We start from the raw sequence: 19,624 nt of genomic DNA, 5'->3' as shown, positions 1-19,624 counted from the left end.
CCTGGTGCCTTAAAGTGACATGACCCAGGCACATTCTATAACTATCCCTTAAGTCAGGATCCTCATAGAGGGCCATGAGAGCCTGTACATAGGGGATTTCTCCCCATTTTCCTTCCCTTTTACAGAATAAATACAATTGTAACAGTATTATAATGCAAAGAACCATTTTTAGAGAGACTAAAATGGTCTCTCTAGACCTAGAAATTTTGGGGGAGAACAATTTTCTTGGTCTCCCAATTTGTATTGGTCCCAAATGATGTTGCAATATAAAATTAATTTCCTTTCTTTAAGCTGTCTAATTTGAATTTGCTCCAATTGCCTAAAAAGCACCCTGGCATCAAGTCCTCCAGGAGTCCTCTGTAGAGGAAAACTACAGACAGAAGTTTTTCTAAGTCTAGCAAGAGCCCAGCTATTTTTTTTCTTTCAAATTCTCATCTCTCTTTTTCCTCAAGAAAGGGCAATTGCCACCAATCCCTGCAAAGAGGGCACGATTACAGTCAGCAAGGGTGCCACAAAGCTGAATTATGAGATATGGGTGGGCAGCAGAGTGATGACTGTATCCACTAGTAAATGGATGCGACAAAAGAGGTGTTTTCATAGGCAAGAAGTAGAGAAGGAGAAGAGAGAAGTGAAAACAGGGTGACAGAATTCTAGTACTCTGAATTCCACAAAAAGTTAAGAAAGCATCTTGGTTTTGGGCAAAAGAAGGATTAGAAGAGGTTACCCAAAACGGGCGGTATGACAAAGGCTAACAAGGTGCCAAAAGCCAAATCCCCAGAGCATCTGGGTATTGGTCAATGAGAATGCCTCCAAACCAAATGCCAAAAACCCCCAGAGCATCTAGAGGGTGACCAACAGTGAACTCCAAAGGCACAAGATCGAACACAATTAGGACCACAGAACAATGTGACTCTCGTGTCCCAAAGTCAGCACAATGGGAGAACCTCTTAAAATAACAACAAAAAAGAAAGAATTCATAACAAACAAGGAAAGTGTCCTGCCGTACACAGAATAGAAACAATTGCCCAAATAAATAGCCAAAGCAAAAACTACAAATGCAACCACAAAATAAATGTCAGCATGCATTTTGGCACTAAAAGTGGAAAAGAAAAATGGCCAGTCCTTAGAAAGTAAAGAGAAAAGGTCTGAGAGAAAGGGCAGCAAGGCAGGTTACAAAAGACATGGCTGGCCAGGCATGCTGTCATCTGAGACCCCATTCCCATTTCCTGGTCCACTCTAAAAGGTAAAGGGAGAGAGAAGAGAGTGAAAGGGAAAGTAAATCAGTTAAAGGAAAGAGCATGATATTGAGGGGAAACAAAGGGGACATTCACCCATCTGTGGAGGCCAAATGGTGCCCGTTGGTCTTTAATTTGGGGTCTGGGTGAAAACCTTCCTCACGTCCCTTCAGTTTGTTAGTCCCTTTGTGGTCACCAGGAAGGATGATGCAGGTGAACCCCGGAGCTGGAGCTCAGTCCAGTAAGGTTCTTGGCTTCACGCTGGAAACAATTCAAGAGCAAGCTGCTGGAGCAAAGCGAAAGAAGTTTATTAGTCCCACAGAGGGCGGGAAAATGGATGCTTCATAGCAGCATAGTAGCAGCAGCTCTCATGGAATTTTGGCTTGCTATATTTATGGCTGTTCCTGGATGATATGCTAAATAAAGGGCAGGTTATTAATGGGTTTTCTGAAAAAGGGGTGGGAGTTCCTGGGAATAAGGGTTTCTCCCCATTTTAAACCATATAAGGTAACTTCCAGGAGTTGCCATGGCATTTGCAAAGTGTCATGGCACTGGCAGGAGTTTCTTTTGGCATGCTGATGCATTATAATTAATGTGTAATGAGCAATGAAGGCAACCAGAGGTCATTTTCATCATGGTCTTGGTTCTAGTTTTTTTGTTTTTTTTTTTCTGCATTCTGTTTTGATCAGATCCTGTTTTGATCAGCAGGGTCCAGTGCTTGGAGAACAAGTCCTACCTTACTATGAGTTGGGGACTACTCGCTCTGCTTAAAAGCGAAATTTTAAAAATTAGGAGAGGTTGCCTGTAATCCCAGCACTTTGGGAGACTGAGGCAGGCAGATCACAAGGTCAGGAGATCGAGACCATCCTGGCTAACATGGTGAAACCTCGTCTCTACTAAAAATACAAAAACTTAGCTGGGCATGGTGGTGGGCGCCTGTAGTCCCAGCTACTTGGGAGGCTGAGGCAGGAGAATGGCGTTAAACTAGGAGGCAGAGCTTAAAGTAAGCCGAGCTCATGCCACTGCACTCCAGCCTGGGCAACAGAACGAGACTCCGTCTAATAAAAAAAAAAAAAAAAAAAAAAATTAGGAGAGGCATCAAAGACTCATCAAACCAAGACTGACAACAAGCAGAAAGCAGGAAAGGGAAGGAAAAAAGGAATTGCTTTCTCAGGATATCCATTCAATATAATCTCCTGTCCCATGGGGGATTGTGACCCTGGCTTTATGAAGCAAGGGATGATGCATAGGTATTGGGGAAAAAATAAGCCTTTTAATGGAGACTGGGTAGTATAGAAAGTTGCCAGATGGCCTGTTTGACTCATGGATTTTTTAGAGAATGGCCTATCATTCACAGCCCCGGCTAACTGGGTTGTAGGAACACCTAACTCATCAAATCTTAACCATTAAGATTTTATCTGGGAATAAGGAACTGACATTGAAGCCAGCCTGTGCTAGGTATTAAAATGAGAGTGTGGGCTTGGTTTAATTCTTGGCTTAGTTCTTGAATTCAGTTCCTGTATTTGGACCCTCATGGTGCCTGGCTAGACACATGGAGACCAGGAAAGAGGAAGTAAGACAGAATCACAGAGGGAATTATGGGTAGAAGTCAGGGTGGTATCCAGAGGCCTTCTCTATCAGTGAGGCCTGGAGTGAGAGGGTAAAAGAAGGCTCTCCCCACATGAGAGAGAGGTGAGCCTTACTCACTGAGACCAGGAGCCCACAGGTCTCCACAAATATCTCCCCATACAGGGTCTTCTGGGCCTCATCAAGTTGCTCCCTTTCCTCCCAGGTTGCAATCATGGCCAAGTACTTGAGGATCAACAACACCTGGAAAATCAAACAGAGATGGACACATTAGCCTTGTGGTTGTTGGATGAGATTAGAGCCTGCAGCCTGGTCACTGGTAAAGATGCAGAGAAACCCAAGGCCTGAATCACCTAAGTGATTACTGAGCACCTCTAGTAAGCTGAGTTCTGTGCTGTGCTCATTATAGAGGCAGATGTTGCCTTTAGAACTAGTACAATTGATCCAAAGAGAAAAGCCTTCAATGGGGAAGACACTGGAGAATGACACACGGTTAGAACAAGCCCATAGGCAATGCAAGGTGTAGACAGTCAGTGCTCTGGTATGCCAGAGAATGGGGAAATAATGATTAAATTTCCAACAATAATAGCAGCAGTAGCATCTCAGCCTAACTGGTCCTCATTATGTGTTGGCACCTTGCTGAGGGCTTCACGGGTTGTGGTTAAGTGTCTGAAAGTCCTAGCTCTGGATCCAAACCTCCAGGCTTCAGTCCGGCTTCTAGAAACTCAGACCTGCAGAGTGCATGATCTTGGGGAGGTCACTTCATTTCTTTTAGTGTCAGCTTCCCCACTGATACAATAACAGTTCCTACTTCACCAGGTTATTGTGAGAAGTAAAATGTTTCAAAAGCAAACACTGGAGTGATTGGCTTATGTAAGGACTCTGTGTGTGTGTGTGTGTGTGTGTGTGTGTGTGTTGTTGTGGTGTGTGTGTTTCTCTTATTTGTAATCAGAAGACATTTTTTAGAACAGTTTCAGATTTACAGAGGAATTCAGCAAAGAATTCACGTATTAGCACCCTCCCACACATACAGTATCACCCATTATTATTAATAGCTTACATTAGTATGGCACATTTGTTACAACTAATGAGCCAATACTGGTACATTATTAACAATTAAAGTCCATAGTTTATTTATATTTTCTTTGTATTTATCTTATGCAATTTTTCTATTTTATGATCCCATCCAGGATACCACAGTGAATTAATTACATCTTCATAGGATGATTTTAGCTGTGATGGTTTCCCAGACTTAGCTTATTTTTTTTAAGATTTATTATATATACTTAAGTTGTACAACATGATCTTTTGATCTATTGATACGTATAGATAGTGAAATGTTATCTATTCTTTTGCTACTTTTTCTTTTGCTTACTATAGTCAAGCAAATTAAAATATCCATCATTGCACATAGTTGCCCTTTCATTGTGTGTGGCAAGAGTATCTAAAATCCATACTTTTAGCAAAAATCCCAAACACAATACGGTATTAACTATTGTCCTCATGTTGTACATTAGATCTCTAGACTTCTTCATCCTACATATCTGCTACTTTATATTCTTTGACTTACATCTCCCCATTTTCTTCTTTACTGAATTCAACATAGACTGGGGCAGCTACTGTGGAAAGCAGTTTGGAAGAAATTAAAAATAGAACTACCATAGGACCCAGCAATTCCTCTTCTGGGTATTTAGCCAAAGAAACGAAACCACCACCTTGTAAAGATCTCTACACTCCCATGTTCATATGCAAACAACTAAATTGTCTGTTGATGGACAAATAAACTGTGGTTTACACACACACACACACACAGAGAGAGAGAGAGAGAGAGAGAGAGAGAGAGAAATATTACTCAATCTTAAAAAGAAAATCCTTCCATTTGCCACAACGTGGATGAACCTGAAGGACATTATGCTAAGTGAAATAAGCCAGGCACAGAAAGAAAAGTACTCCAAGATATCACTTAAATGTGGACTCTAAAAGAGGTAAGTCAAAGAGAGAATAAAACAGAGATAGAGAATAAAACATTGGTTACCAAGGGTGAAGCGTGGACATGGGGATATGTGGTGTTTGCTTGTTTTTGATGATCTTAACAGTTTTGAAGAGTATTGATCAGGGATATTGTAGGATGCCCTTCTACTGGAACTTGTTAACGGTTTTTCCTCATGATTATAGGTTTTTCTCGTGGGTTATGGATTCAAGAGAGGTAGTTGAGAGAAGAAGAATAGAGTACCATTTTCATCACATGATATTAAGGGTACATACCATCAACATGATTTATGACTACTGATGTTGAATGATCACCTGGTTGAAGCAGTGTTTGTCAAACTTCTCCACTGTAAAGTTAGTCTTTTCCCCAATTATCCATATTGTGCTCTTGGAAAGGAAGTCACTATGCACAGTCCACATTTAAGGAGTGTGAGGTATACTCCTATCTACCTAATTTACTTGGAATTCTTCAGCACAGAAGACTTGTCTCTTCTTCCTCACTGATTAACTTATTTGATCATTTATTTTTATCAGTATGTACTCATACACTTTTATATTTTATACTTTGGATTATAATGCAATACATATGTTAATATACTTTGGCTCTGTGTCCCCACCCAAATCTCATCTCAAATTGTAATCCCCACGTGTTGCGGGGAGGGGCTTGGTGGGAGGTAATTGAATCATGGGGCAAACTTCCCCCTTGCTATTCTCGTGACAGTGAGTGAGTTCTGATGAAATCTGGCTGTTTGAAAGAGTGTGACTCTTCTCCCTACGCTCTCTCTCTCCTGCCAACATGTAAACCATGCCTTGCTTCCCTTTTGCCTTCCACCATGATTTTAAGTTACCCAAGGCCTCCCCAACCATGTGGAACTATGAGTCAGTTAAACCTCTTGTCTTTATAAATTACCAATCTCAGGTATTTCTTTATAGCAGTATGAAAATGGACTAATACAATGTATAGATACATAAGTATGTATCTATACATTATACTATACACACAAACACACATTTATTTTTCTCAAACGACTCTATTTTTGGCCATTGGGAGCCCTTTCGGTTGGCTCCTGTGTCCCTTTGATATGCCCCCATCATTGTGGTTTTCTTTATTTATTTGCAGCACTTCCTTATTTTCTGGCATTACTAGTTGCTCCAAGCTCATGTTGTGTATTTTCTTTCCCAGTCCTAGAATCAGCCATTTCTCCAAGGGACCCTGGTTTATTTTATATTGTGGGACCTGGCCAGGAGCTCGCAATGCAATGGGGCTCTTTGTTTGTTCCCAGGTGGATCAGCAGGTCAAGAAATAAAAGGCACACACAAGATAGTGAAAGCTGGGTCCAGGGGATCACCACCTTCTGGTCCTGCGATGCCACCAATGCACTGGATATACCAGCATTTATTATTAAGTTTAGTCAGGGTGGGGGTAGGTTAGTGAGGAATTTAGGATCATTTGATTATGAGGTGAGATGGTCACATGGGGATGAACATAACATAATGTCGGTATGCAGAAGTACAGTATACAGAGATAAGAATTTACAATATAGTGTGAGCATCAGCAATTTCTAACAGAGCCTTTTTTTTTTTTTTTTTTTTGAGACGGAGTCTCACGCTGTCGCCCAGGTTGGAGTGCAGTGGCGCGATCTCGGCTCACTGCAAGCTCCGCCTCCCGGGTTTACGCCATTCTCCTGCCTCAGCCTCCTGAGTAGCTGGGACTACAGGCGCCCGCCACCGCGCCCGGCTAATTTTTTGTATTTTTAGTAGAGACGGGGTTTCACTGTGGTCTCGATCTCCTGACCTTGTGATCCGCCCGCCTCGGCCTCCCAAAGTGCTGGGATTACAGGCGTGAGCCACCGCGCCCGGCTCTAATAGAGCCTTAAAACAGAAACACAGTCTATCCATAACCTATGTTTAGTAAGATACTAATCAGTAGTAATAATTGCAGCAAAAGCTGATTGCAAACAATCAATAGAAGCAGGATGTGAAACCAGACAACCAGTTAGACCACACATTCTCAGAAGGGAGTATGTCTTAACCCTAAAGAGTCCTAGAAGAGCCATGGCAAGATAAGGGTGTTTATAGCCGTATCTCATCCATATGAATAGGTGCCCCTCATGCATCTGTTTATAGGCTCTCCACAAGGGTCACATCTCATTCCCAGAGCTATGAACATCTGCTTTTCTGGAATAGGAATCTTGGTGATGTGAAACCTCCCTGACTCCACATCCGTTTTTAGGCTCTCTGCAGGGGGAAGCACATCACGTGCTGTTGGCTAATTCTGGCAGCCCAACCTTGCATTGTCTTTACACAATCCTGCATGCAATTTTGTTTTTACAATAATCAGGAGCATTTCATCTTTTATTCCGTAGCAATAGTTTCAGTGGGTCTCCCTACAATTTTATTAGATAAATGCATTACAATCAAGATTTAGGCATCAGATGTGCTCATTGCTACTGGGGTACAATTTCTTTGAGGTCTTCTCGGCGACAGAGCAAAGAAATGTATGGGTATATACTAACCATGTATATGCCATCTGTAGCTATATTAACTTAAACATGTATTCTTACTGATGATTCCAACTCTAATCTGGTACCACATAGATCATTCTAGCATCCTCCCCTTGCTAATCTGTAAATTCCTACTCCAACAGTGAAAACCTGGCTCCCACTGTCCAGCATCCATTTATTTAATAGTTCAATTCCAGTATACATGTATAGCAGTATCAGAATTGTTAATCTGTACCCTCATTTGAAAAACTTTATCAACTAGTGTACACTGCATATTTGTAATTTATTTTGCCTTTAGTCTTACAGACTCCATTCATTTCTAAAGTTACTTAGGTCAGCACCTTTCCCTCTACTCCCTCTGTGAAGTTGCCTCATACATTTGTAATACAGATAGATTCTCGTGTGACAGCCTAAATTATTTTCTGGGATCCCCTCAACGTCTGAATTTATTACATTAATTTGCATGCATTAAGATTCACTCTGTGTTGGGCAGGTCTATGAGTTCTGACAAATGCAAACAGTATCATAGGGAGTAGCCTCATGGCGATAAAAATTCCTTGAATTTCACCCATTCAACCCTCCCCCAAACTCCTGGCAACTATTGATCTTCTTACTGTATCTACGGTTTGTCTTTTCCAGAATGTCACATAATTGGAATCATAGCACTATACATAGCACTATTTTTTTTTGGAACAGGGTCTCACTCTGTCACCCAGGCTGGAGTTGCAGTGGCATGATCTCAGCTCACTGCAACCTCCACCTCCCAGGCTCAAGTGATCCTCCGACCTCAGCCTCCTGAGTAGCTGGGACCACAGGCATGCACCACCCCATCCTCCTAATTTTTGTGTTTTTGGTAGAGACGGGGTTTTGCCACGTTGCCCAGGCCAGTCTTGAAGTCCAGAGCCCCAGTGATCCTCTCACAGAGCTCAAGTGATCCTCTCGCTTCAGCTTCCCAAAGTGCTGGGATTACCAGTGTGAGCCACCATGCCCAGCCTCATACTATACATAGCATTTTCAGACTGGCTTATTTCACTTAGCAATATGTGTGTAAGAATTCTCTGTCTTTTGGTGCCTTGATAGCCCATTTTGTTTTATCGCTGAATTATATTCCATTGTGTGGATGTACAGCCAGTTTTTATTTCCTTTTTATCCTTTTATCCATTCACATACAGAATGACATTTTGGTTGCTTTCAGTTTGGGGAAATTATGAATAAATTGGCAATCATCATCCATATGCAAGTTTCTCCGTGATCTTAAGTTCAAAATACAAAGCCCTAATCCCAATGTGACTATATTCGGAGAAAGGGCCTTTAAGGAGCTAATTAAGGTTAAATGAAATCATAAGTGTGGTGTTCTAACCTGCTAGGACTCATGTCCATATAAGAAAAGGAAGAGACATCAAAGATTGAGGCCTCCCCTTTTACTTTCTCTTCCCTGTCTACCCTACAGAACAATGTGAAGTCACAGCAAGAAGGCAACTATCTGCAAGCCAGAAAAAGAGGATGGAGGGCCAAAAGAACAGAGCCACTGTTATCTACTGAACTGGGGGAGACACAATTCAGTTGGTAACAATGGCTATACTACTTTGCATTCCCAGTATCAATTATAGAGTTCCTTCACTCTACATACTTGTCAGCATTTGGTATTGTCAATTTTTAAGATTTTAGCCACTTTAATAGATGTGTAGGCTAATGTCTTGTTAATGTCTTCATTGTATTCCCTAATAACATATGATGTGCATCTTTACATATTTATTTGCCCTTTGTATATCTTCTCTGGTATTTGTTCAGATCTTTTGACCATGCCTTGGGTTGGTTTGTTTTCTCACTGGTGAGTTTAAGTGTTCACTTCACATATTTTGATGCTCTGTTATGTACATAAACATTAAGGATTATTATATCTTCTTGGAGAATTGACCACTTTATCATTATGTACTGCCCCTCTTTACCCCTGAAATTTTCCTTGCTCTGAAGTCTGATATTTATATAGTTACTCTTGCTTTAGTTTTTATTTTTATTTTTATTTTTATTTTTATTTTTATTTTTTGAGACAGAGTATCACTCTGTCACCCAGGCTGGTTGTGCAGTGGCACAATCTCAGCTCACTGCAAGCTCCTCCTCCCAGGTTCACGCCATTCTCCTGCCTCAGCCTCCCCAGCAGCTGGGAATATAGATGCATGCCGCTACGCCTGGCTAATTTTTTTTTTTTTTGTATTTTTAGTAGAAATGGGGTTTCACCATGATAGCCACGATGGTCTTGATCTCCTGACCTTGTGATCCACCCACCTCGACCTCCCAAAGTGCTGGGATTAAGGTGTGAGCCACCGCACCCGGCCTACTCCTGCTTTTTTTTTTGATGAATGTTAGCAAGGCATATCTTTCTCTGCCCCTTAACTTTTAACCTACCAGTATCTTTATATTTAAAGTGAATTTCTTGAAGATTGTTGGGTCTTATTTTTTATTCAATCTGATAGTTCATATCTTTAATTTGTACTAAGTTTCTACTTACATATCTTCAAGCTCATTGATTCTTTTCTCCACTATCTCCAGTCTACTGATGAGCCTTTCAAAGGCATTCATTTATGTTAACAATGTTTTCTATTTCTAGCATTTCCTTTTTTTTTTTTTTTTTTTTTTTTTTTTGAGACAGAGTGTTGCTCTGTCACCCAGACCGCAGTGCAGTGGCGCGATCTTGGCTCACTGCAAACTCTGTCTCCCAGGTCCAAGCAATTCTCCTGCCTCAGCCTCCGGAGCAGCTGGGATGACAGGCATGCACCACTGCACCCTACTAATTTTGCGCTTTTAGTAGAGATGGGGTTGGCCAGGCTGGTCTTGCACTCCTGACCTCAAGTGATCTGCCTGCCTCAGCCTCCTAAAGTGCTGGGATTACAGGCGTAAGCCACCACACACCTGGCTTCTAGCATTTCCTTTTGAGCTTTTCTTAGCAGTTCTACTTATATTACCCACCTGTTCTTAAATGTTGTTTACCTTTTTCCAATAGAGCCCTAAATAGAGCACTTGATGTATATTAATCAGTTATTTTGACCCAATGTGTTTTTGCTACTTTTATCAATCCTTCCACATCTGTGCGGGAAACATGAGCACCTTCTCCATATCACAGTCAGTGATCTGAGGACGTTGTCCAGAGTATCTTAATCTAACAAGCAGGGGCAGGATTTGAACGCAGGTCTCTCTGGTCCATGGTTTATGTGGGTAAACCTCATACCCTTCCACTATCACAGTAACAAGGATGTGAAGCATTTCTAATATCTGTTGCTCCTAAATTCATTTAATCCATCCCTGAAGATACTTCTGTGTACATGGACAAAGAATTCTCCATTTTTGCTGCATTCATAAGGCCTTTCTCCAGTGTGCATTCTTTGTGGTTCAGTAAAACTGGAACTTTGGCTAAAGGATTTCCCGTGTTCCCTGCACTAATAAGGTCTTTCTCCAATGTGAATTGACTGGTGAGGAACAAGTCCATATTTGCAGCTGAAGGTTCTCCCTACATTCACAGAACTCATAAGTCCTTTCCCCGATGTGGACTCTTTGGTGTTTGACAAGTAAGGGTTTGTATTTGATAGCTTTCACATATGTCATGCACTCATAAAGCCCTTCTCCACTGTGGACTCTTTGGTGCTGAACAAGTGTGTGTTTGCAGTTCATGGATTTCCTGAATTCGCTGCACTTCTCATGACTTTTTCACTGTGAATGGCTGCCCCACACTCAGTGGTGCTGTGTGGCTTTTCCTGTTATGTGTGGCCTGGTGCTGGAGAAGTCCTGAGCCAACCAGAAAGTACCTTCCAACCTTCTCAAAGGTAAAGGACTTCTTTGGCACAAGAAATCTGCAGCCATTCATGAACAAGCTCCTATCTACATCTCTTTACTGAAAGGATCATCTCCCACATGCCCCTAAGTATACGATTTCTTCCTGGGATATTTTCCCCTGTCCTCAGCAAAAGGCAAAATGTCTTTCAAGATCAAGACATACGTATCACAGAAGTGGGCTTTCTGAGGAAAGGGCCTCGGGGGGCTCTGACCTGTGACAATTCTTTTATAGAAAATATCAGCCGACAAGGTGCTTCCTCATCTTTCACTTCACGCCAATAACCTGAAAGCAATGACATGCCGGTGAAGTGCACATGGACTTTGGTGAGAAGGGGCACTGCCATCACAAATGTGTATCTGCACACCAATGCATGAGTCTGTGTGAGTTCCCAGGACTGTTTTCAGGAGGAGAGAGTTTGGGTCGGATTGAGGAAGCAGCTGTTATGAACTCATAGTTTTCAAAAGGTCACAGCATGGGGGAAGCCTCACTAGGCAAAGGACACAAGGATGAGGTGCAGCACAAAGAGGAGAGGTGGGGTCTACAACTCCCCCCTCTGCCAATGGGTTTTGGTACTTATCTTTGCTGATGACACGAGAGGTGTGCAGAAAGGTATGTCCAGGCCCAAGAAAATCCAACTGCAACAGAGTGGCTCACGTTCAAAGACTGCTTAAGAATATGTGTGCATCTCACAACACAGTATGTGTGGGCCAGTGTTGGAGAACACTTTGAGAGGGAGCAGTGGACAGGACTGGGTAAAATGTGCAATACAGAGATTTGGGGATTAGCCCTGGGACAAAAGTCTGACTAGAAATGGCAAGCTGCTAGTGTCAAGAATGGGAAAAGAAAGGTAGAAATGAGGTGTGACCACTGGCATTGGCGCCAAAATAGTAGTGGGAACAGGCCTGGTTCATGGTATGATTTGAACACAGCTCTGATGTCATGCCCTCTCACCTGCCACTTAATAGGGCCCCAGCTGAGAACAGTACTCTTCCCCCAGCTGAGAATAGTACCTGGATGATGCAAGAACTAAAGGAAAAGACTGAAGAAGGGAGGAGCCAGCACTGGCCCAGGGCAACTTGGAGCAACAGACTACAGGTAAGAAAACCAAATGTCACAAAAACAACCTCAGAGGAGGACATAAATAGTGACCGTGTCAGTAACTGCAATTCCTGGCATAGGAAGACATGGGGATATATTAACTAGAGAAAGAGGGGAGAACCTGGGGCAGAGACGTCACCTGGCCAGGGAAAGGGAAAAGTGGGCTTAAAACGGCTGACGGTAAGACTCCTGATCCCCTTCCAAGTAAGGCTTTGGGGCAGCAGGTATTGAGGCTGGTTGGGAAGAGGATAGGACAGTACAATGGCTCAGGCCCACCAACCAGTGAACCTACCCAGGAAACTGAGGAAAGAAGTAGAGTCCATTGTCCTAAGGTGAGAAGGATGGATCCGTCCTTGGGGAAAAGGAAAGGCAGAGTCTAGTCTAAAGCATCTGGGTGGGTGTGAGGGTCTCACCTATTGAGGTGAAAAGTTCTCCAGCATCACACTGCAGTATAAGAGTTTCTGAACATCATCAAGGAGACTCCATTCCTCCCAGGAGAGGTGCACGGCCACTTCCTCAAAGGTCACACTGCTCTGCTATGATAGGGACGGATGAAACCATGAACAGCCTCTCTCTTGAGGACCCCCAGTGCATCTTTCTATAAATCCACCCCCCTATTCATACTTCTCCCAAGCTCCACAACCCAGAGGATGTATCAGACCTTGGTGTCACTTGTGCCCACTCCCTCCTATCACCCATTAATCGCTGTGTCTGTGCTCAACAAGAAGAAGCAGGTGGGCAGACAGACACCATTTAAGTTCCAGGCCTGCCACGCTGGGCCCCACACCCTCTTGCCAAGAAATTACCAGGAAGTCCCCTAGATGGTACCTTCCAAACACAACCAAACTTGGGCTCACTCTTCATCCTTAAGTCCCCAATACCAAGGCCCTAGGACACACTCCCTCTCCATGTGCACATCATTCTTTAGGCTGTACCTCTCTCATATCTCCAGATCCCATGGATATTGCTCTCTTCCTGTCCCAAACTATAGATCCCTCCCTAGCCTCCCCACATGCTACTCACCACGTGGCAACAAGAACGTGCCTGGCAATTCAAACAGAATCTAGTACTTCCCCAGACCTCCAATGGCTTTCACCGCCAGGGGCAACCCTTAATCCTGCTATGAAAGCCTCACCTTCTGGCTCTGTTTCATCAGTCAATCTCAGTCATCCAGTACAATATGCAGGTTTTAGATACCTCCCCACAAACCGCTGCCCTCCTAGTGCCTCTACCAGACAACTACATTTGCCCCTGTACTAATCCACTAGCTTGGTGAGTCCGTAGAGCTGTGAAGTAAAGGCCCTGGCCTCAGTATCATCTTTCTTCAATTACTCCTATGCTTCTGTATCCACATGAATGTCTATTCTTCCCTTAGAAGCCCTGGCCTCCTGCCAGACCCTCCTTTCCCCAAACCTGCCCTTCAGGCTCAGTTCTCTCCCTTCAGATGTGCCTGTGATGCCCACCACACCCCACCAGGTGCTCAAGCAAGAGATCTAGTCCTCAGCCCTCACTCTCTCCTTGGCCAGCTGAAAGCTGAAGATCATGACCTGAAGATTTCTTCTTCTAAATGTGATGCACAGCTTCACCTCAAGTCTACAAAGTGGCCACCACCTTCTGGAGGTCTCTATTCTGAATGACTCCCTAGAGTTCCAGACCTTTGTGTCTACGAGTCCACTTGATGTCTTCACTCAGTGTTTTCTGAAATATCTCACTCTTCACATGGCCAAAACAAAACTCACATATACCCACTGAAAATTACTTTTACTACTAACTTCCCCTTCATTCCTGTGGAGTCTTAATTAGGCAAAAGGAGTCAGGCTGGTGGGACTAGGAGAAACCAAAAAGAGAAAGCAGATAAGCTCTAAGTCTACCTTTCTTCATGGTCCAGGACACACAGCCCTCCTGCACAAATGACTCACAATCTTCTGTGCCCAACTATCACCAGACACCTGCATGCTAGCTCACTGTAACCATAAGGTTATCAGTATTACACAAAACCCTCTTCAGCACAGCATAAACACTATCCTATAGAATCTCAAGCAAGCCTTTGTTTCTTGGCAGTCAGCTTCTCTTCTGCTGATCCTGCCTATTCCCTCCCTGGCAACGTATCTTCCTACTTTCTCTAATAAATCTGCCTTTATTTACCTACAACGGTCTTGGTAAGTTCTTTTACTCCCACACCACTGGCCCAGATAGTCACTGCTCACCTATGACACTTCCTCCCAAAACTCTGGAGTAATCCCTAAGTGCTACCTTTTTCTTTTTTTTTTTTTTTTTTTGAGATGGGAGTCTCCATCTGTTGCCAGGCTGGAGTGCAGCGGCACAATCTCAGCCCGCTGCAACCTCTGCCTCCTGGATTCAAGCAATTCTCCTGCCTCAGCCTGCCTCAGCCTCCCGAGTACCTGGGACTATAGGCATGAGGCACCACACCCAGCTAATTTTTGTATGTTTAGTAGAGACAGGGTTTCACCATGTTGACCAGGATGGCCTCAATCTCTTGACCTTGTGATCCACCTGCCTTGGCCTCCCAAAGTTCTAGAACTACAGGCATGAGCCACTGCACCCAGCTGCTACCTTTTTTCCTCTCACCCTCAACATGAGAAAATCCAGCATTCAGCCCTATTTTAAAAAAAGATCTGGAATCCAGATACCACCAACACTTACCTAGACTATTGCAGTAGCCTCATCCCTGATCTTTCTGCTTCCTCCCTCACTCTCAAAATGTGTTCAGTCTGCAGCCAGAGGGAGCCTATTAAGACCTGAGTCATGTCACCTCATTGCTCCCATGCCATTGCTCCCATCATCTCCAGAAACCACCCAACTTCTCAGATTGCCATTCCAGATCTGGCCCCTACTCTCCTGCTAGTGACAAAGAGAGGAGATCTGTGATTCTCTAAACCCTCCCTTCTAATCCTTACCTTCAAGCATTTGGAGATGGTGGTACCTGTGCTTAGGATAACCTTCCACACCTCATTCTATCGGTTGCTAGATATACACAGGAACTATTATATATACTCCCTCTGGCCCAGGACCCTGGGCTTGGGGTTTCTCAAGCATCCCCAGGCTCAAGGGCTAGAAGAGTCACACACAGGCTGAGTCCCAAGGCACCACAATCCCATAGACATGTGGATGGAAAGTTGAGACCAGTGAGGGCTCACTCACCTGTGTATGATCCATAAGCACTTCTGTGGCCACAGGAACCTGTGGGAAGAGGTAGACCTCGAGAAGCAGGCAACTATGGGAGGGCCCCATGGGCTTAGGCCTTTCTTGAACATCCGCCCAGTAGTGGAAACACTGGACTGACGGTACAATCTCTGTATTTTAGTCCTCAATAATGCCTTTTACCTGCTTTTAACTTTGAACAAGTACTCAATCTCCCTGTACCTCACTGTCCTCCTTGCGCCTCATCCAGTCTTCTTCCTCCAAGCAACTTTTGGGAAACTTTAAAACCCTTAACTTAGACTGTGTTCCTTCTCTGTTCGCAACCCTGCATGGCTCCAAGCACCATCAGAAAGTGAAACCGTGCCCCAGGGGTAGAGAATTTGTTAACCAGCAAAATTTCCTGAGCTTGTTTTGCAGAACAGTGGAGAAGTAAATCATTTGTTACAGTCCTCTCTGTTTGCAATAAAGTTGGCTGATGAGCTGAGACTGCTTGGGACCAATATGGCTGACTGGAGTCTGCACAGAATAGACTTACTCATCAGATGAGTGACCTTTTGAGGTTAGAGGGCTGAAAACACCTCCAGATCATGCTACCACCATTTTCTGAACATATGACCCATAAAGCAGCATGTAGGGGCAACAGTGCATGCCCAAGGGACTCTCCAAACCTCTTTTTCTTCCAGCCAATCACTGTCCAGCCCAAAACCCCACCGCAAAATCTCTCCCTCATGTGTATGGCGGCCAAGCTAGTACGAGGAGACAGACTGGCCTCCTGTCTCCTTGACTCTTAATAAACCTTTATTGCTGCAAAAACCCAGTGCTTTGGTGTTTGGGTTTCTGGTGTTTGGCTTTCCTTTGTATATGGGCAAACGGGCCCAGTTTGGTTCTGTGACAAATCAAGGTACACCTTCTTGTCACTGTAGGTGTGACTTCTCTTCACACTCTACTCTGTGTACACACAGCCCCCAGGCCAGCCCAGTTGCCCCTCCAAGCCTTTGCACATCCTGATCCCTCAGTCTGTAACAATCTTCTGTGACTCACCACACTGCCTTTCAGAAATGGCTTCATCACCCATGAGCCCTCCGGTTTCCCCCAAGCCTAAACACCAGGGCCTAGACTGAAGTGACTTGAACAGGCTCTCATAATGTGGGGCTTAAGTTTTGAAAGTAGGAGTCGGGCGGGTGAGGGCCCAAGGGACACAGCACCAACTTGAAGCCACAGTGATGTGAGCCTGTGGGTGAATGGTGCCAGAAACTGCAGGTGACTAGGATGGGGACAGCCACATGGCAGCCTCCAGCCCAGCACTGACACTAGATCACAATGGGTGGCACCTTGGCCTAACTTCAGAGCCTCAGTCTTACCTCTGTGTGGTAGGGACAAGGCTTCCTGTTGCCTTCGCCTCCTTTTTCCTCAGACCTGACCCAGTCCTCCGCAGTTTCTGAACGGGTGAAACAGCCGCAAGGCAGCCAAAATGACCGCCACAAACCGAGACAGGAAACCCTGCCCCCATCTTCACCCCTAAACCCGGAATCACCCATCTTTCTGTGCTTTCATTGGTTAAGCGCTGCTGCCACTCAGCAGAGCATTCTGGGTAAGGGTGACATAGATCTCACACCTCCACGCCGTGAAGAGCTTTCCCCCTGCAGCCACACCCTCTTGAATAACCCTCATTCTCAGGCTCCGAGGTGGGGAAGTAGCTACATCTCTGGACGTATCCAGCAATGATCACCAAAGTTTTGAGACATTATTTCAGACTCTGTGAAGCTCAGCATGCTCCCAGGGCCATATTTCTGATGTTCCCAAAGATTACAAATCCAAATGGAATGATCATTCCGTAGTGTTACTGACACCCAAAGTATGGCCACGCATAGCTGGAAACTAATTACCTTACTGATCTTCAAGTGACTGTGGCCTGAACAGTTAGAGTCAGTTCTGTGAATTTCAGTATGCTCCATTAGGGAGAAGAGAAAAAAGCCTCCAGATAGGGCCACGATAGGGAAGGCATAAGAGTGATATTGGGCTGCCCAGAATCAAGTGGACAAGGGTGGCGCTAAAATTTTCTGGTTTTCTTGGGGAGTTTCCCAGCGAGATCCTCTGCTCTCCAACCTTTAGAGTGAGAATCTGCTGGAGAAGCCATGGGTGGAAATCTCCCAGGTTAGTGAAACCACTCCTATAAACTTTAAAAACTGTATCAGGGAAGAAGGGAGAAATGAAAATAAGCCAAGGTTGCAGCACATTCAACATTAATCATTCCATCATCTTGCTCTCTGACCCACTTTCTTATAGTAGTTTTGTGCTGATTGTCTTCAAACAATGTGGGTTCAACCTTTTGGCTTCCTGGGCCACATTGGAAGAAGAATTGTCTTGGGCAACATGTAAAATACACTAACACTAATGATAGCCGATGAGAAAAAAAAAAAAAAAAAAAAGGAAAAAGGTCCTTGCATGATTTTTGTGATATCTGCCACCATAGATAAGCTAAAAATTCCTTGCATTCAAAGACTCAGACACCTGTGAACCCTGTTACAAGATTATAATTCCCCTTAACTACTCCATAGATAACAACTTGAACATTAAGAAACATTAAGTTTTCCCCTTTGAGATATTCCTTGAGGTCCTGCATACCAATGAAGCTACTGACTCAGCTGGTCTGAAGGATGCCACAGGAGCTGACTCACCAAAGAATGCAATTTCCACATCCTGATGATTTTGTCTCCCTAACCCCAACCAATCAGTGGCCCCAATTCTCCAGCCCCTTGCACTCCATGGTCTTAAAAATCTCAGCCCAGAACTTCTAGGGAGGTGGATTTGAGAGTCTCCTCCCATCTCCTTTCCTGGTGCCCTGTAATTGATAAACTCTTTCTCTGCTGCAAACGCTGCTGTCTCAGGGTAATGGGGCTGTTACTGCCCAGCAAGCACATGAAAACCTCTTTGTCCTATAACACTAGTGAGCCTGCAAGTTCATGGCAGCTGCTTGCAAAAGTTCTCTTTGGCCAAGAGAGTACACAGCCTGTGAAGGGAATAGTGGAAACCCAACCTCTGGAGTGAAAGATCAAGACTTAGTCCTCTGGGCTGAGATCCTGAATGACTTCCTGAGTGAATGGTAGGGACTAGACTTTTGGGCTGGAAGTGGGGGGCTCAAGTCCAGCCTGGGTCAGCACCAGATCTCTGCAGTGTTGTGGATAGACATGCATTGGTGAGAGCATAGGGGCCCCTTGGTTCTACCTGGGCCACCCTGCCCTCACTGTGGGCTGCCATCAGTTGTCTGGGCTTGTGTAGTCATCAAGGGTGTTGTATCTCTCCTCACCACCATTTCCAGCCAGACTCACACTTCCTCTCTTTCTTTCTCTCTCATGGTCCCCTATGAGGTGTGACCTCAGATCAGATGTGGATAGAACCTAATGGTCAACACCAGAGTCATGTAGCTCCCCATTTTGCATGTGCTTTCTTTAAACTAGCCAATTCACAACCCCCACAAGAAAGCATAGGGATAATGGACCTGATAGGGTTTGGATTTGTGTCCCTCCCTGACCAAATCTCATGTCAAATTGTAATCCCCAGTGTTGGAGGAGGGGCCTGGTGGGAGGTGATTGGATCATGTGTTGGGGGGCACTTCCCCCTTGCTGTTGTGAGTGCTCATGAGACCTGGTTGTTTCAAAGTGTGTGGCACCTTCCCCTTTGCTCTCTTCCTCCTTTTCCAGCGATGTAAGGCAGACCTGCTTCCCCTCCACCTCCTGCCATGATTGTAAGTTTCCTGAGGCCTTCCAGCCATGCTTCCTGTACAGCTACAGAACTGTGGGTCAATGAAACCTCTTTTCTTTATAAATTACCTAATCTCAGGTAGTTCTTTAAAGCAATGTAAGAATGGACTAATACATGACCTTAAGGCCCATGCACCTTGGCAGAGGTCTAATCCCACAGGTCCTTCTCCCCTCCACCACCCCCTCCCCACCCCCTGCACCTGGTAGTTGAGCTCCTTTTGCCTCCAGACATCCTGTTGCCTCTCCTTCCCCTGCCATTGGCAAACCTAATGTTTCTGGGACTTGTGCATAAGAAATTTATTCTGTTTCATGCATCTTGGTTTCACTTCCTCATTGTGTCTCACCTGGCACACACCTACCTGAATGTAACTTCCACGTGGTCAGGGTTCTCCTAGAGAGTGGCTATCTTGGCCAATAGCCACTCCAACAGAGGGATCTCAAGACCAAATAGAAATAAAC

The 19,624-nt window shown here is 44.4% G+C and overlaps 1 protein-coding gene and 1 long non-coding RNA gene across 8 annotated transcripts; one reads left to right on the top strand and one right to left on the bottom strand.

Moving 5' to 3' along the window:
• Positions 1-1,349: 1,349 nt before the first annotated feature.
• Positions 1,350-19,003, bottom strand: LOC110741923 (zinc finger protein 264-like). 5 transcript variants are annotated; one of them, XR_002518957.2, is made up of 5 exons: positions 16,446-16,759; positions 15,405-15,443; positions 12,656-12,778; positions 2,943-3,065; positions 1,350-1,518 (listed from the first exon to the last, which is right to left on the bottom strand). XR_002518957.2 is itself a non-coding variant. In XM_021930988.2 (3 exons), the coding sequence occupies exons 1-3, from the start codon at positions 16,470-16,472 to the stop codon at positions 2,832-2,834; spliced, it is 300 nt and encodes a 99-aa protein (XP_021786680.1). In that variant the 5' UTR covers positions 16,473-16,759; the 3' UTR covers positions 2,769-2,831. The 5 variants fall into 5 exon arrangements, 3 of the variants coding, with proteins under 3 accessions (XP_021786680.1, XP_031515531.1, XP_021786679.1); XR_004180337.1 differs by lacking the exons at positions 12,656-12,778; positions 15,405-15,443; positions 16,446-16,759 and adding an exon at positions 16,766-19,003; XM_021930988.2 differs by lacking the exons at positions 1,350-1,518; positions 12,656-12,778 and having other exon boundaries at positions 2,769-3,065.
• LOC103880045 lies at positions 8,124-14,495 on the top strand. Of its 3 annotated transcripts, none has more exons than XR_001897692.3 (4): positions 8,124-8,881; positions 11,376-11,467; positions 12,110-12,239; positions 13,687-14,495. It is a non-coding gene; the product is annotated as an uncharacterized LOC103880045 (long non-coding RNA). The 3 variants fall into 3 exon arrangements; XR_001897691.3 differs by having other exon boundaries at positions 11,376-11,524; XR_002518959.2 differs by having other exon boundaries at positions 11,376-12,239.
• Positions 19,004-19,624: the final 621 nt, after the last annotated feature.

This window comes from Papio anubis, chromosome 20 (assembly GCF_008728515.1).
Source record: "Papio anubis isolate 15944 chromosome 20, Panubis1.0, whole genome shotgun sequence".
Classification (NCBI taxonomy): Eukaryota; Metazoa; Chordata; class Mammalia; order Primates; family Cercopithecidae; genus Papio; species Papio anubis.
The sequence above is the reverse complement of the archived record's forward strand: the minus strand, read 5'-3'. Positions and strand labels throughout refer to the sequence as shown.